A 15,935-nucleotide genomic window follows, 5' to 3' on the forward strand; every position below is an offset into this window, starting at 1 on the left:
TGGCTTATGACGACATGAAAAATGGTTTCATAGACTCTTCTCCACTATGTTCAGATCAACACAGTTTATAATTAATAAATCCAGACAAACAATTTACAGTCCAATCCTATGTACACTTAGCAAGGAGTAAATCCCACCGAACAGAGTGGGGTTGAATCGTATGCATATTCACCCAGAAGCAAGTCCCACTGCATTCAATGGGAATTTACTGCCTGTAAACATGCACAAGGTTGAAGCATCAGCCAGCTCTGCATATTTGAATAATGCATGCTAGCTAAAAGCAAAAAGTTGCAGACGAACCCTACAAAGCTGACCCACTTCAGAATTCATTGCAAATTGATGTGTCAATAGTATTTTCAAACAGACATTATTTCTTGCTGCATACATCCCTCTACTACCATATGAATTAGGTACACTTCATCTTCTCAAATAGCAGGATTGAAATATTCTTCTGTTTTTACATTTCTGCAATCTGTCTTGGCATTACTTGGCTATTATTGTATCAATTTTTTAAGACTTTTCAAACATTTAAAGCAAGAAAGGGGCTCCAGCAAAAATAAATATACCATAAGTAAAGAAAAGGAGGAATACTTCCAAACATTTAACCTTTGGAATAGCTCACTGACACGTACAAGATTGTAACCTCAGTCATTCTATTTCCTGCTGTATGAGTGGCCTGTGAACAGGGCCCATTCTAACTAGAGGGCATTAGGCAAACTATTATTGTCTTTGCCTTAGCTGCTCATCTGCAATATAGGAACAAAAATGCTGGCCTTTCTTTAATAGGGCTGTTGTGAAGGTTGTCGAGATAAAGATATGCAAGCCTTTGAGCATGTGAAGTACTCTTCCATCAAGTCTAAGTATTGGGTTGTATCCAATGGTTGTGCAAGTGGAAGGCAGCTTGCACAACTGATGTTTCTCTTCCCTCCTCTTAATCTCCACAGCCCTGGTAGCACCACACCTCCCCACCGAAAAACCTCTCTAGAAGTGAACAGTGTGGACTGTGTTCTATGGGGAAAAACTGATTTGCTGAACACTAAGCAAAGGGGACCTCATGCATGTGGAGCTGCCTTCGAGTCATGAAGCAAGTGGATACAGCCCTTATTATTCACAGTGATGCAGCCACCAACCATAGCTGGTGCTGAGGTAGGGATGGTAGAGTAAACCATTTGATGGAACATCTATAGGAGGCTGTTGAGTCAGACCATTGGTCCATCTAGCTCAGTTGGGTTACAAACGCCTTGGGTTACAAACGCTTCAGGTTACATACGCTTCAGGTTACAAACTCTGCTAACCCAGAAATAGTACCTCAGGTTAAGAATGGCAGATGCAACTGATGGACTACATGGAGCTAGCAGAAATGACTGGCAGAATCCGAGACCTGGGAGAGGAAGCAGTGGAAGAGGATTGGAAGAAATTCAAGGACTACCTACAAAAACACTGTAAATTATATGAGTGTTAAGAAGGATGAGGGATTTGAAAATAACAGGGCACCATAAAGTTTGGTGAAAAGACTATGAGAATGAGTGAAGTCTATGAGAAAAATAAATTTTGAATAAATATTATGGTAAAATTAGATATTTAAGACCTAGATAAAAATATTCAAAGTGAGGGACAAAATATTGGAAATGTGTACAATAAGAATGGAAATAAGGTGATAAATTGCTGGTTAAAGTTTTATAAATTTGGAAAGTAGGAGCGAGAGACGTGAGGAAGTCCAAAAATGAAGAAAAGTTGGTTATTACACGATGCTAAATTTTATGTTTGTTTTTCTTTTTTGTTTGCTTTTTGCTTATGCTGTTTTTCTCTCTTTATTGTATTAAAAAAACTCTTAATAATTTTTTTTTTTTTTTTTAAAAACAGAAATAGTACCTCAGGTTAAGTACTTTGCTTCAGGATGAGAACAGAAATCGTGCTCCGGCGGCGTGGCAGCAGCATGTGGCCCCATTAGCTAAAGTGGTGCTTCAGGTTAAGAACAGTTTCAGGTTAAGAACGGACCTCCAGAACGAATTAAGTACTTAACCCGAAGTACCACTGTACTGTCCACACACCAGCAGCAGAATTCTCCAGAATTTCAGACAGCCATCTCTACCAGATCTAACCCCAAGAAGCGAAGGATTGAACCTGGGACCTTCTGCATGCAAGGCAAATACTCTACCCTGAGCAATAGCCCCTTTTCCTATGGAAAGACAATGGGGTTTTCCCAAATCAGAATACCCTCAGGAAAAATCACATGGAACAAGAAGTTGGACTGAATCAAGAGTGTCTCTCTGTAGACCCTCTATTTCCCAGGGATGAAAGGAAAAAATGGCTATCCTAAAGCAATATTCCATATTCAAGAAGTATTTGGCATAGCTTTGGTATGTTTAACTGGACACGGCTTTTTTAAGAATATAAAAATGGAAGGTTGTGGAGGAGGGAAGGTTCCTTTACCCTGATGTGGCTGGAAGAAGTTATTTTCTGAGCTGTGAAATGAAGATTGTATTCAGAGAACTCAACTGTACCCAGCTGTATCTCCCTCATCACTCACAGTTGCTTTCAATTATTTAGCTACTGCACTGTCGTCTCTGCTGAACCCTGACTGCAAGTTTTTGCCCAAGAAGATATTTGATTAACTGGTAACATGTTTCAGGTCCTTGTAAAACATTAAAGAGAAGGTCAGAAATACAGGCAGTTAACAAAATGGAAACGTTTCCTGTATTTCATAGGTTACTTTTAAATCTGTGCAATGCTGCTGCTTCAAATTTAGCTCTGCATAATGTTTTATTATTTCTACACATTTTTAATTCATATAAGCTGCACTTAACTTCAGACTGAAGGGAAAGCAAAGGGGGAATCCTCTTAATCAACCAATAAATAAATAAAATATTCCCAGTCCAATGCGTTTAACCAGGGCTGTACTCACTAGAAGCTAATCTGGAAATATACAAAACTTCGGTTTAAAAATAAAACTTTTTAAATGTAAAAGTCGCATCTAAAACATACAAGTGAAACTAAATAAAAACAATGAAAACGTTAATGGAGAATTTTCAAATATATACAGTCAAAGACACATAAATTTGCAAGTCAACAATCTCAAAATCAGTATTAGAGGTCAACTTTCCCTAATAAAAATTCTGTTCTTTTGTGAGTTTCCCCACACTAAACTAAGCCTATTTTACAGGATGTTGACTTTACAGATATATGCATGCAATACCTATATACACGTTTGTATTTTCAATCAGAGGAGCGGGGAAGCAACGCTGCTTTTCCTCTTTTTTAATAGGAAAAGGACTTGATGGTATGCCATTTAACTTGGTGATCTCAAAATGTTCCCAGTTGCCCATATCTATATTAAAGGTAAAAATATATTAAAAAACCAATATGGACTGTTGGTTGGGAAGTCCAAAAAGAATCCCTGTATAAGGAATGGAGAATGATATGAGTGTAGAACTGAAGACTTATAAACAAATAAAGAAAAAGAAGTTACTCATTTGGATTAAATTACAGGCTTTGAAAATTTGACAGGCCGCCTTTGCTCTGATGGAGGATGCCATCACTCACTCACACACACACCTCAGAACTGGAACAAAATCTCATGCCAAACTAGAAACCACAGGAAAAGGTCATAAAGCTGTAATTTTCATAAAGCGTTTGCCTAGAATAGGAACACTGCAATTATATTGTTATGTAACATAAATTACAATTTTGTTGAGAGCCTCCAAGTGCAGTCATGTTAAGTTATTTCATCCCGCCCTATAGATCATAATCAATATGGATGGTTCTCCACAAACAAAAATAAATCATGGTTGAGAGCACTTTTAGAGTTAAGCTTCTAAAGATAGGCAAAGGGAAGAAACGAAACGTTCAAGCAGTGAAACAAGCATGACAGCATTAAGGACAAGCTTAGTGAAACACTCCATCAGGTTTAAAGTAGGAAGAAGTGGTATATTCCTAGAAATAAGGGTGGTTGGAAACTACTACTTTTCTTTTCATGCTGCAGCCTCGTTTGGCATGATTCAGCCAGAGTTTGAATCTCTCTTTCTCATTACAGTCAATGCAACTTGAATGTAATTAAGTTGCATTGACTGTAATGAGAGAGCTTAGATCATGCTTAACAGGTCGCCACTAAACCTGATGGAATGCAAAACTGCTTCATATGGCATGGATTGTACCCACCCTACTCACCTGACTACATATGCCAAGCCACAACCCTTTAAAACAAATGCATTTGGTTTGCAGGTTCTGTTGACCCCCAGTGGATACCTGAGGCCTATTTCTTCATCTAGAATACAAGAATACACAATGCGATGCGATGCGATGCGATGCGATGCGATGCGATGCGTGTACAGTGGTACCTCAGGTTACATACACTTCAGGTTACAGACTCTGCTAACCCAGAAATATTGCTTCAGGTTAAGAATTTTGCTTCAAGATGAGAACAGAAATCGTGCTCCGGCGGCGCAGCAGCAGCGGGAGGCCCCATTAGCTAAAGTGGTGCTTCAGGTTAAGAACAGTTTCAGGTTAAGTGCGGACCTCTGGAACGAATTAAGTACTTAACCCAAGGTACCAATGTATAGTGCACCCCACCAAAGCAAATGAGAAGTCTCAATGACCGTATTTCATTTTTGCCCCACCTTCTACAGTTTTCATGGGGAAACCAAAAAAGTGACCTCAAAGATTACACATATAGAAATGCACATCAACATAGTAGCACTGCAAATGGAAGAAACTGACCTTTGGTTTTGATTTTTATTGCTTTTTGTGGCTTCAGTTCTGTTCCAAGTATATCAAAGAGAGCTGTCAGCTCAATTAGTGCCAGAGCGTGGACCTTCTTCATATCCTGAGGGGCAAGGTCTCCAATCTTTGTTGTACCCGTTTTGTCTTTTGGCAGTCTGAAATTCTAAGAGTTTAAAATAATAGCATTAAAGTCTACTCTCTAACAAGCAACAAAAGGAAGCGGGAGCTCGTGCTGCATTTCATATTGTGCATATTATTGGGGAAGGTATTATTTTTTGCTATAATAAATTCACTTTTGCACTACTAGTTTAAAAATTCCCTCCCCTCCCAAGCATATTATTAAAATTACAGCTTCATTGGGGACTTGTACACAGGTACCAAACAGGAGGTACCTGTGGGTCTGCAGTCTCTGTGGGTAACAAAATAAGGGGTGGAGGAGTTACCCATGCCTTAGAAGTGTTTGAAAGTGGGTTACCCATACCTTGAAAGTGGATTTGGTTTTTGCCTGTTTGAAAACTGAATGCATGCCAAGAGCCCCGTGCATCTTTCTTTAAGCAATCAAAGATGGACAAATAAATTCGGACTAGAGCAATAAGCAGCACCTATCATCAAGTGAAAGTGTTTTCATCCCTAGAAAAGGACCTAAAGCCTGGTCTAAACAGCTGAAGTAGTAAAATAGTTCCTAGAACTATAAATCTTCAAACTGCAGGTGGTAATGGTGAAGGTTGCATATGTGAACGCTTCCCAGCCCATTACTGAACACAGAAAACTAGATTAAGACTCTGCAGTTTCACACTTTGTTTTCCATGAATGCCCCATTACCAACAATGCAACCAAACACACTGTTCCTAGGTTGTGCCATTTAGCCACCTCTTCTACTATTTTTGCATGCACAAATAACAACATGCATTTATTTATTTCACAATATTTATACAACACTTGTAATCAAACCTCAAAGCAGTTTACAAAAAGATTATCAGTTAAAATTAGTGAAAAACAACTATCTAAAAACAGTCAAAAGTTAAAATCAGCGATAAGCTTAAAAACCAGATTAAAACACGTCAACATTCTACATGTCTGAATATGTAGTACTCTCTATCTCTTTGAACTTGAAGTTCTCCAGTGTAATTTTGGAGGTGCTGCAGAAGATAAATAAATTAGAAACCCCCACAGAATTAAAGATATTAAAGCAAGACCAAAAAAGCACCTACAGGAAGGAGTGTGTCATCCTCTTTGCCCTTCAAGACTTTGCCTGCTGGGTCATCTTTGAGCGTAGCTGCCTGCTCCGAAAATGATATTTCCAAGTTAATGTCCGTTTCAGTCACTGGAACATCTTCTCTTTGATGATCATAATCAATATGTTGACAAGATGCTAGATGTGGTGAAAAAGAAATGAGGGAAATGGTCATTAAAGTTTAAATGTAACTTTCCCCCCTCTTCCATAACCATATTTGAGGGGGGTGCTGAATTAATCATGGATTGGCTCCAGAGATTCGTGAACAGAGAATTTGCTCACAGAATGCTTCCACCTTCTGATAGGTTATGGGAGCCTTTATGAACCTCGGCTGGATCACAGTCCCCTTACACGATCATATAACTGCTTTGCAATCAAGGCACATTATGAAGATCACAAATTTTTAGAATCCTCCCTCCCCCTAATAATCTTACTGTTGTGCTGTTAAAAAAAAATGTATACTTCCTAGCATGTAAACCTCCTTGATGGTAAACCTCTATTATGTTACTGTCTCTAACTTAACAAAGATAATACCACAACTAATGTGCAGCATTGCTCAGTTTCAAAGTTAATATATTATCATCATTTTTCAATCATGAGGCAAGTGTGATGACTACTGCAGCTTAAAGTTTTTGTTAAACACCACCTAATTATCAGAGATTATTATCAGAGATGAGAAAATTACTTCGCTCCCCTACTTTGCTCACTGCCCCAAACCCTAAACACACTCCCAACTTTTACTAACAAGCTTTTAGTTTTGAATTTCACTTCAAGAATATTTGGTGCCTTTGAAATGCCAGGCAATTCCTATTGCCGTTGGAAAAACAACTGCCCCCCACTATGCTCTGCTAAAACAACACTGACTATTAGCTCCTTATTACTGACGAGCCTCTCGCACAGCCCAGAAACAGGTGCTGAAGTTTGTAACCAGAAAAACTGGGACAATTCTGCAAATGCAACAGATTTCTCTCCCATTCCAATCCTGGCAGCAGAGCTGCACTTTACAGCAAGGTTCCCAACAGCTGTAACATATCAGAATATACACAGGCTGATTTAGCTTTTCCCTTTTCATTCAGTGCTATGAGAGTGTTAGCATATGGAAATTGCCTTTCAGAACTTCTCCATTTGTAAAGGCTCATAAAGAGGCACTGGAGAAAAAAGAACCAGATGTTATGAAATTCTTAAATAAAATGCTTGGTAATTTTCCAGACCAAGATTCTACAGCAGTTTACTGGCATAAGCCCTGTGCTTTTCTGTCTGCCTCTCTGCCTTGTGCTGACCCAGCAGTTTGGCAGCAATCCCATCTTTGAAACTGTTCTTGCTAGTGAATGGCTGCCTGGTGGCTGAAGCAAACAGAGAAAAAGCTCATTAATGCTCCTATAAGCACATATTATTCAGCTGACGGTATCTTTCTGTTTCACAAGATTTTGTATTTCCAATTTGGCTCCAGTTTATTGAAAATGTATTCAGAGTTCTGAAATATATTGATAATTAGTAATATATCCCATTTTTAATACCAAACTTCATGGGTATCATCCTTATCATTAGTGATAAAAGCAGGGCTCTTGTTTTTCTGCTTATTTGGAAGCATACCTTTCTCCTGTTTCCCCCACCCCCGAGTCAATTATATACAGGCATTTATGGCTATCGTACACAAATCCCTGTTTTGTAATTAGTCATTTTTCTGACCATGCTTCCTTATCCTACTTTTAAGATGTCCTTGTCTCTCAGGCTTGGACCTAGCTGCTTTTGTATATGCTTCAAAATACAGTAAGGTTGCCAAGTCATTACTCTGGTGTCTTGAGATTTCCATAAATACATCCAAGAGTTGAGGAACTCTAGTTCCATTATGAGAGTACAACTCAGTTCAGTGTGCTTTAGTTTTATTTACAGTGGTACCTTGGGTTAAGTACTTAATTCGTTCCAGAGGTCCATTCTTAACCAGAAACTGTTCTTAACCTGAAGCACCACTTTAGCTAATGGGGCCTCCCGCTGCCGCCGTGCCGCAAGAGCACGATTTCTGGTCTCATCCTGAAGCAAAGTTCTTAACCCGAGGTACTATTTCTGGGTTAGCTGAGTCTGTAACCTGAAGCGTATGTAACCTGAAGCATATGTAACCGGAGGTACCACTGTATTATGAATTCCCAACAGCCAGATTTATATACCCATCTTAATCCAATGTCTGGATTTCACAGAGCTAGTCAAATGCAATTGTTGCAATTGTTTTATTAACTTGTTTAATCTGCTCCTTTACAGTTTTTGGAAAGACAAATTGGCTAAAGCTTGCCATTAGGGTGGTGCAACTGTGCCAACACCAGGCACATAATCTGGAGAGGGAGGCGCTGGCACACAGGACTGGCTGCTGCCATTGACATTAAACAAATGTTACAACTTTCATTGTGCAATATATGGATTGTAAGAGTTTATGAGTATTATGATTACCAAATAATTATTATTTTGGTCTGGTTGCTGTTTATAGAAATAGCAATGGTATTCGATCCACACTGGGAACAATTATGGTTAATTAGGGCATTGGAGCCACAAGACTAAATCCTTGCATCTGATGAGGTTTTTTGATTTGGTAAAGATTTTGACACATGTGTTTGGGTTGTCTAAAAGACTTCTCCAGAATATGGTCCATATCCTAGAAAAATCTTTCTTTTAAAAAAAGACTTGCTCAGCAATATATCTTGTTAAGACATTTCAAAATAGAAACAATACAGAAAATTGATAAGATTTACCCTCTTTTGTGTCATCCTCTTTGTTTTCTTTTGTTCTTACAGACTGGTGTTCACTGCCAATTTCCTAAAATGCAGAAAATAAAATATTCTGAATATTTATTCAGAAAATAAAATGATAGACAAGACGCTTTGCTCCCACCTGCTCTTAAGACAGACATCAGAAAAATTGCTCTTGCATGGACGTTTTCATGTTTGAATTTCAGGTATATAATTTATAGAAATTATTGCCAAGATTTAAAAAAGATTATTAACACAGTCAGTACTTGAAAACTTTCAAAACTTGAAAGGCCAGAGGTTTGGGGATATATGGAGAATCCCTGCTTCAGAAGCAAGGAGCCTGTTGTCCTCCAGATGTTGCTGAATTACAACTCCCCCTGTTCCTGACCATTGGGCTGGTGCTGATGGAAGCCGAGAGCCCAACAACATCTGGGAGACAAAGGATTCCCCACAACAGCCTGCACGAAGAACAGCTTTTAAGCATATTGCGATGGCCAACTGTGTTTGGAATTTGGAAACTATGAAGGAACTTGCAGTATATAACCAAAGGTATAACCGAGTTGTTATTCTGTCTGAATATGTGAAAGTTCGAAGAGCCTAAAGAGGATAGGGAAATTATTAATATTCATGTTAACAGCTGATCAATGTACAACCATCTACATATGGAAACCAAAAGGCCCCGTGCCCTAAAAAAATGTATGATGAGGTTATGAGACCTGGTGCTCATGCTGAAATTCATAAATATTGACAGAATTGGAGGGGGCAGACCGGGAAATAAGATTTGTTTGAGAAATGGACCGTTTTTGTTATGCCTGGGAAACACACACACAAGCAAGTATATAAATATATAATGAAACAGTTGGAATAAGAGCACATTGTTTATAAAAAACAGTTTTGTTGACTACACATTTCTGATTTAATTTTTTTGTGCATCCATTTTTATTTTTATTTTAATACATTGATACACACAAATATTGTGCTTGGTCTTTTTAGTTCCAATTGCTAGAGATGTCAGTGCTGGGTTTCCTGGGCTCAGGCTCAGAACTGAGACTCTGGGATCCTGTAAGGCTCAACCCAAAGGGAGAGGTGAACATTAGAAGGTTAATTCCCCCCCCCCCCAGTTCAGGTTAACATATTGGGCTGGAAAAGGCTTCCCAGTGCATTCCTTCTTTGCAGAGCAGCCCCAGAGGAAACTGGTGTTGAGGGCAAAAGCTTCACCCCAGATGGGATCATCTTCCCTCGTAGGAGGGATGGGCTTTTGCTCCGAAGCCCCAATTTTCCACAGTCCCAATCCCAGCTTCTCATTATCTGGGCCTCAGAAAGTCAGCCAAGTTCTTCTTCCTCCCCACAAAAAGCCGGGGCAGGGGGGGGGACTCCGACTATTTCTGAGGCAAGTAGCAGAGAACTTCCCCTTTCCCTGCGGTTATATGCTTCTGCTAATACTTGAACAGGTTCTTCCAGTGCAGGGAAGTTTGCATATTAATCCAAGGTCAGGTTAGCCAGAACAGGTGCAACCACTTCTTGCTCTTGACACTTCTCCACATTCCCCGTGAATAATGATATTGATATCCTTTTAATTCAGTATAAGAGCAATCTTTCTTGTAGATTTCCAAACCCTAAACTGGGAAGAGTAAATACAAGCACACTAGCGACCTTCCCCAACCTTCCCAACAATCTCCAGATGTTTGGTACTACCACTCCTATTGGAGCTTATCAGCACAGCCAAGCTGGATGGGATTGATGAGAGTTGCAGTCCAAAACATCTGGAGGGCACTGAATTGGAAAAGTCTGCACTATAGAGAAAAGAGGAATCAGTGAAACCTATATACATGATGGCTTCTTTCTGCCACCCATTACTGATAGTAGTTCAGACAACACTTTAAGAACGTATTTGCCACCCAATCCTATGTTTGGAAGCCCATCAAATTTAGGTACATATTAAAAAATTGTCTGAAGCAGTGTCAGACCATTCAGGGTTGTCTATATTGACTAGCAATGACACTCCAGGGTTTCAGACAAGTGTCATGCCTATAGTCCTACCCAGAAAAGCCAGGATTAAAGCTGGCATCTTCTGCATGCGATTCAGATGTTCTACAACTGAACAATTGGCCCTTCTGTACACATTTTGATGGGGCACATTCCCAAGTAAAGGTACACAGGACTGCAGTCCAGGGAAGTGTTTCAGATCTTTTCATTACTAGCCTTCTCTCTAGTTGTTGCTCCTTATTTGGTTTTATGCTGCAACATTTTAGCACCAAATTTCTCCAGAGGAAAACAGGAACCTTTAATCCTTGCAAGTATAAATATAATAGTGTGTGTTATTTCCCATTGTTTTAGTAAGTAATTGAATTTTGTAGCAGTTATATATGATTTTGAATACAGAACAGCAGCATGTGGCTAAAGGACAAACATTTAAATGAGCCTAATATGTGGCTGATGTCACCACAGGTTGAGAATGCAATTACACTGCTCTAAAAAGGAAGGCACAACACTTATTGATTCAGTAAAAAACAAAACAAAAGCACCTCTGGATAAATATTCACTTCAAAAAGGGAACTGAAGCACTAGCTACATCATCTGACAGATTATAGCATCCATAATAAATGGAGCATCAGCTGTACCAAACTAATTTCATAGTTTAATAGAACACGCCTATGTCTGGCTCTCAGGCACATTCAAAGTCTGACATTCCCAAAATGGGAAAAGGTGTCTCCTGAACCTGTGCATCTTTCCACTCCAAGTTTTCTATACAGGAAATTATTTTTGCAGAGTTGTAAAAGAGGGAGTCTAACAGACAAATGGATTTCTCCACTTTCAGAACTGGAGAAAGCATCGGGATATTGAAAGTCATTACACAGCTGAACAATCTACATGCCAGCAAATAAACCCTATGACTTGATTGGCACTTAAAGTCAGGAAAAAGGAGCTCCACCTCACCTGAGTCTGCTGCCTGAACAAACTGCTTCCCTTTGTTTCATGTGAAGACCTGTTTCACAAAATAAAGCTAGACTTCGCAAAACATATGCAAGGCCCCCTTGTCAGTAAAACACAAAACTTCATCTTCTTCCTAGCAAATTTAAACATAGCAGCACGGCCGTATCCTCTAAGCAGCATGCAGCAAGCAAAGCAGCCTTTAGAAAATGCCCTCTTGTTGAGATTTGTGAAACAGTGTCTCCTCCGACTTAACCCTAATAGCCTGCATTCCTATACAGGTTGTTGTTTTTTAAGTGAGGCTAAACCAAAAGCCACAAATCAGGAACTCACTTTTTCCTTTGACTCATTTTGCTGCTTGAAGATATCTCTCACATCAGGAACTTGGTACTGCTTGTTTTTCTTCCTCATTGTCTGTGTGACTGTCTCCACTCGTTTCTGCACGGCTGCTGCCTGCGTACGCGTCAGCGTAGCCAAAACCACCATGCTTTCTTGAGAGTCAGCAGCCGCCTCACCAAAGAGGTTTGACAAACCGGCTTCTTTTAACCACTCTTCTTCCAATTCCCCCTCTGGCACGGGCAAAAGAAGATAAAAATTAATTTGATGACATTTGCATGACTGCAAATTTGATGATATTTGCATGACCATGGGTTTGCGTTATACCCAAAGTCAGCCATAGATTTCTGCAGGAAAGTGAGAGGTATATAAAAAAACCAAACTGCAAGCAGTTCCATGGAAGCTGTTCCTTATACAATCTGCACAGAAACCTTTGGTTCTTCTCCCATACATATTCCCTGTAAAATAGGATTGTGGCAGGGTTGGGGGGGGGGGAAATCTGTTTCCTACATGGAATTAGAAAGCCCAGCACCAGAATTTATATACAATTGCCACATTCAATGGATTTATACACCATTTCTGCTAGTTCGGCCTTCGCTCCCAGCTGTAACAGTGCCTTGTTTTCTTAGTACAACTCTTCATTAGTTTAATTTAATCAGAGGTTATCAAGGCTAATGGGTGATCTTACTGCAAATGGGTGATTGTATTGCAGCATCCAATTATGCTTGCTGCTGCGTTCTCTACTCCTTAGTGATTTTCAGTAAGGTGATCATTTCCTCATTGTTTCTAGATGGCAACACATTGTTTACTAAAAACAAAACGGTCCCAGCAAACAAAAAACCCAGGCCATTTGCTATATATAGAAATAACTAGCAAGATATTTTTTTTCATGTTAGGAATATAAGAAGCTACTCATACAAAAGAGAGGATTGCAGAAGTGTGCTTTAATGTCAGAGAAATGGCATAGACTTAGAACATTTCCTAGGAAACATTTACCTGAACCTCAGCATTCGTTCGCTAAAATTAGTATAGAAAACAGAAGTGCATTTTCAGTAAAAGGGTTCTAAGGTATTATCTTCCCCCCCTCCCACAGCTTCAGAGTCCTTGCCAAGAAAACATGATTATATATTCATACACATACACACACACACACACCTCCAATCAGAATTTATTTTGCATAATTTTAAACATTAAAGACGCTCTATTGCGGAGTGGGGAGGGTATTTTACTCAAATGTAATATTAATTGAGAGTACGATCTTGTTCCTCCATTGTTGATAGTGGTGGTGGCAATATGTAACTGCCTCTCCACTGTCTTTGGGCAGTAGAGGCATGCTGCTAGTGTTCCAAAGTGGCAGAGGTCCCATCATAGCCCAGTAAATGAAGACATACAACTCACTGGCGGTTCTCCTGCCACCAGCAGTGGTAAGTGGATGGAAAGCACTGAAATGGGGAGTTGCAGGGTGGCAGCAAGTTTAGAATCACAGGATCCAAAATCCCCTGAATCCCTCAGATCCAAAAGTCTTGGGGATTCCTCAAGGGGCCCATTCCTTGGGCCTCTCAACGACGCCAACCTGGAGCAGGTGTGGTGAAACATTATGAGGAAACCCCCACATTTCACCTTGGCTGACAATTGTGTTTTTTAAGAACAGTCCCCACCACACCCACTATAAATAGGTCTGAGATATCATGCACCTATTAACCTATTGACTACCATATAGTCAAATGCATTTGGCAACTGAAAGGGCTGTTTATTTGCACTAGGGTGTTTAGTTGCTTTCTCTTTTTTCCAAATACACTGCATTTTACTACTGTATGTAGAAGCTGTTTTTTTATCGGTGTTGTTTTTATTATATAATTCTGACTTCCTAATTGTTCTTTGAGTGATTCCGGGTACTATGGTAACCAGAATAGATATGACTTCTGAAGAAGCAAAAGAACTTCCCATTACCCTTACCAAAGCAGTGGTCAAAATCCAGTTACAGTTTATTGCAAAACAGCAGAAATGTAAACGAAGAAAAGAGGAAATTCTCTCTTGCTGCAAAAGCTTTAAAAGCACATCTTGGGGCAATAATATGCATAAGTTATGAATTCAAGCAAGTACTTTCTTAAAGTATCATGGTTTTCCTCCAGCTCAGGATAGTCTAGTCCACAAAAGCAATTCCAGGTCCTTGAAAATAATTGCCATTACACAGTGAATGTGTTGCCAGATTTACAGAGGCATTAGTCAATTCCAACTGACCAAATCTTAAATCTATCTTGGTATGTGGTTTCAAGCACAATAAATGAAAGATCTAAAACAGAGTCTTCAAAACAGAGAAACGGTTTTCTTAATTCCAGTTATAATTACCATCAGGCTCCTTCACCAGAACCACTGCTTGTTCTTCAGAGTTATTGCCTCTGGTTTCATTGATGTTTTCAAGTTCTTTCCAGTAGTCATCCATGGATAATTCATCGAGTGAATCTTGAGAACCTGAACGGTTATAAGGGGGCTTCCCTGAGGGCTTCTTAGAGTTGTCATGGTTCATATTATATTGACCAGATCTCCTGCTAGAAAACACACACACACACACACACACACACAGAGAGAGAGAGAGAGAGAGAGAGAGAGAGAGAGAGAGAGACTTAATAATGTGGTGCATAGTTTACAGTGACATCAGCAAAGCCAATTAGAAACATACCACTGGTCTTCATACAACTTTTAACATTTCAAAATGTGACATTTTAAGTAGCAATTTGTCTTTTATCAATATTTCTAGACTTTGAAGACCAATGCATATTTTATAAAGTGTGGAGTGGAGAGAAGGGTTTCTACTGTCTCAAAGTATGAATTACAGTAAGTCTGCAACTTATATGCTTTCAGCTTCATGTGTGTAGCATAAAATTAAAAAAATTAAAAGGGGACAGGAAAGGGGCGAGTTTCTGGGGGAAATGATGTTGGCAACCCTACCCACCATTGAACCCAATGTGTTTTGACTACACGCGATTTTGGTTTTAGTCACGATCCCTGGAACATAACCCCCATGTTAAGTTACAGGCTTACTGTACTTTTAAAACACTTCATCAATACTGAGGAATCCATTGCTCTCCCTGAAGGAGGAAGAATTAGTTTTTTTCCCAGAGTAGGGCAATAGCTAATTGAATTGTTTATCACTTTGTAGCTGTATTTAGATATAAACACTTCAAATATGAATCAGCTCTCCTGGGACAGCTTGTGCTGAACTGAAGAAAACAAGTTCAATATTCTGAAGTTCACCCTGGCATTCAGATTGAGGCAGGACTTTAGTTTCTGTAGTTCCTACTTTTTAAAGAAATCTAGCTTTCTATGTGAACCTCAGTGGCAAAGGCAAGACATTTTGCCACACAATGTGCACCTACTCATTGAGCTATATGGAGCTAACTCCTAGAAAAGCAAGTCTAAAGGTCACAGCCTAGTGTGTGTGTAAGAAAACATGTTTCCTCTTTTACATCATTTATAAATACATTCCTCCCTCTTATTTTCCTGCTCCAACAAATCTATCTGGAGTTTCAACCGTGTTATGTACTTTGCTTGCTTGATTTTTTATATAGCCAGTGCTTTTTTTCGGGGGGGGGGACGCAGGGGGAGACATACCCCTAAACATTGTGTGTATCTAAGTTTGGCTTCATTGAGGGGCAGTATTTCAATATGGGTAGGAAAATGAGAGTACTTGTAAACATTTTTTTAGGGGGGGAAAGCACTGGAGATAGCAATGAAAAAGGCATTACTCTGTAGATTCATTTCCACGAATTCAGTATGACATAACAACTCCTGACTATGAATGACCATCCATGACAATCCTTTAGGTAGGCACACCAGGAAGAGAACAAACAAACAAACCCTGAACTTTCCATGACTTCTGAGTCCCACTCATGTCCATTCTCCCTAGGAGGATAGAACCAATCACTATCACAGAAGAAAGGTGCACGGAAACCCATTCACAAAAGGTTTGCGCTAAC

At 39.4% G+C, this 15,935-nt stretch overlaps 1 protein-coding gene across 5 annotated transcripts in view; it reads right to left on the bottom strand.

Moving 5' to 3' along the window:
* ARHGAP18 (Rho GTPase activating protein 18) overlaps positions 1-15,935 on the bottom strand; it is a 68,873-nt gene that overhangs the window by 15,109 nt on the left and 37,829 nt on the right. For 3 of the 5 annotated variants that reach the window (XM_081856188.1, XM_081856185.1, XM_081856187.1), the window contains exons 2-6: positions 14,308-14,507; positions 11,956-12,191; positions 8,695-8,758; positions 5,931-6,091; positions 4,717-4,882 (exon numbers count right to left, since the gene is read on the bottom strand). In XM_081856188.1, the coding sequence (XP_081712314.1) occupies positions 4,717-4,882; positions 5,931-6,091; positions 8,695-8,758; positions 11,956-12,191; positions 14,308-14,507 (827 nt within the window). The remainder of the gene's footprint in view (positions 1-4,716; positions 4,883-5,930; positions 6,092-8,694; positions 8,759-11,955; positions 12,192-14,307; positions 14,508-15,935) is intronic. The other 2 variants (XM_081856189.1, XM_081856186.1) reach the window with 1 other exon arrangement.

Source organism: Podarcis erhardii (assembly GCF_964252035.2).
Source record: "Podarcis erhardii genome assembly, chromosome: 3".
NCBI classification, from domain to species: Eukaryota; Metazoa; Chordata; class Lepidosauria; order Squamata; family Lacertidae; genus Podarcis; species Podarcis erhardii.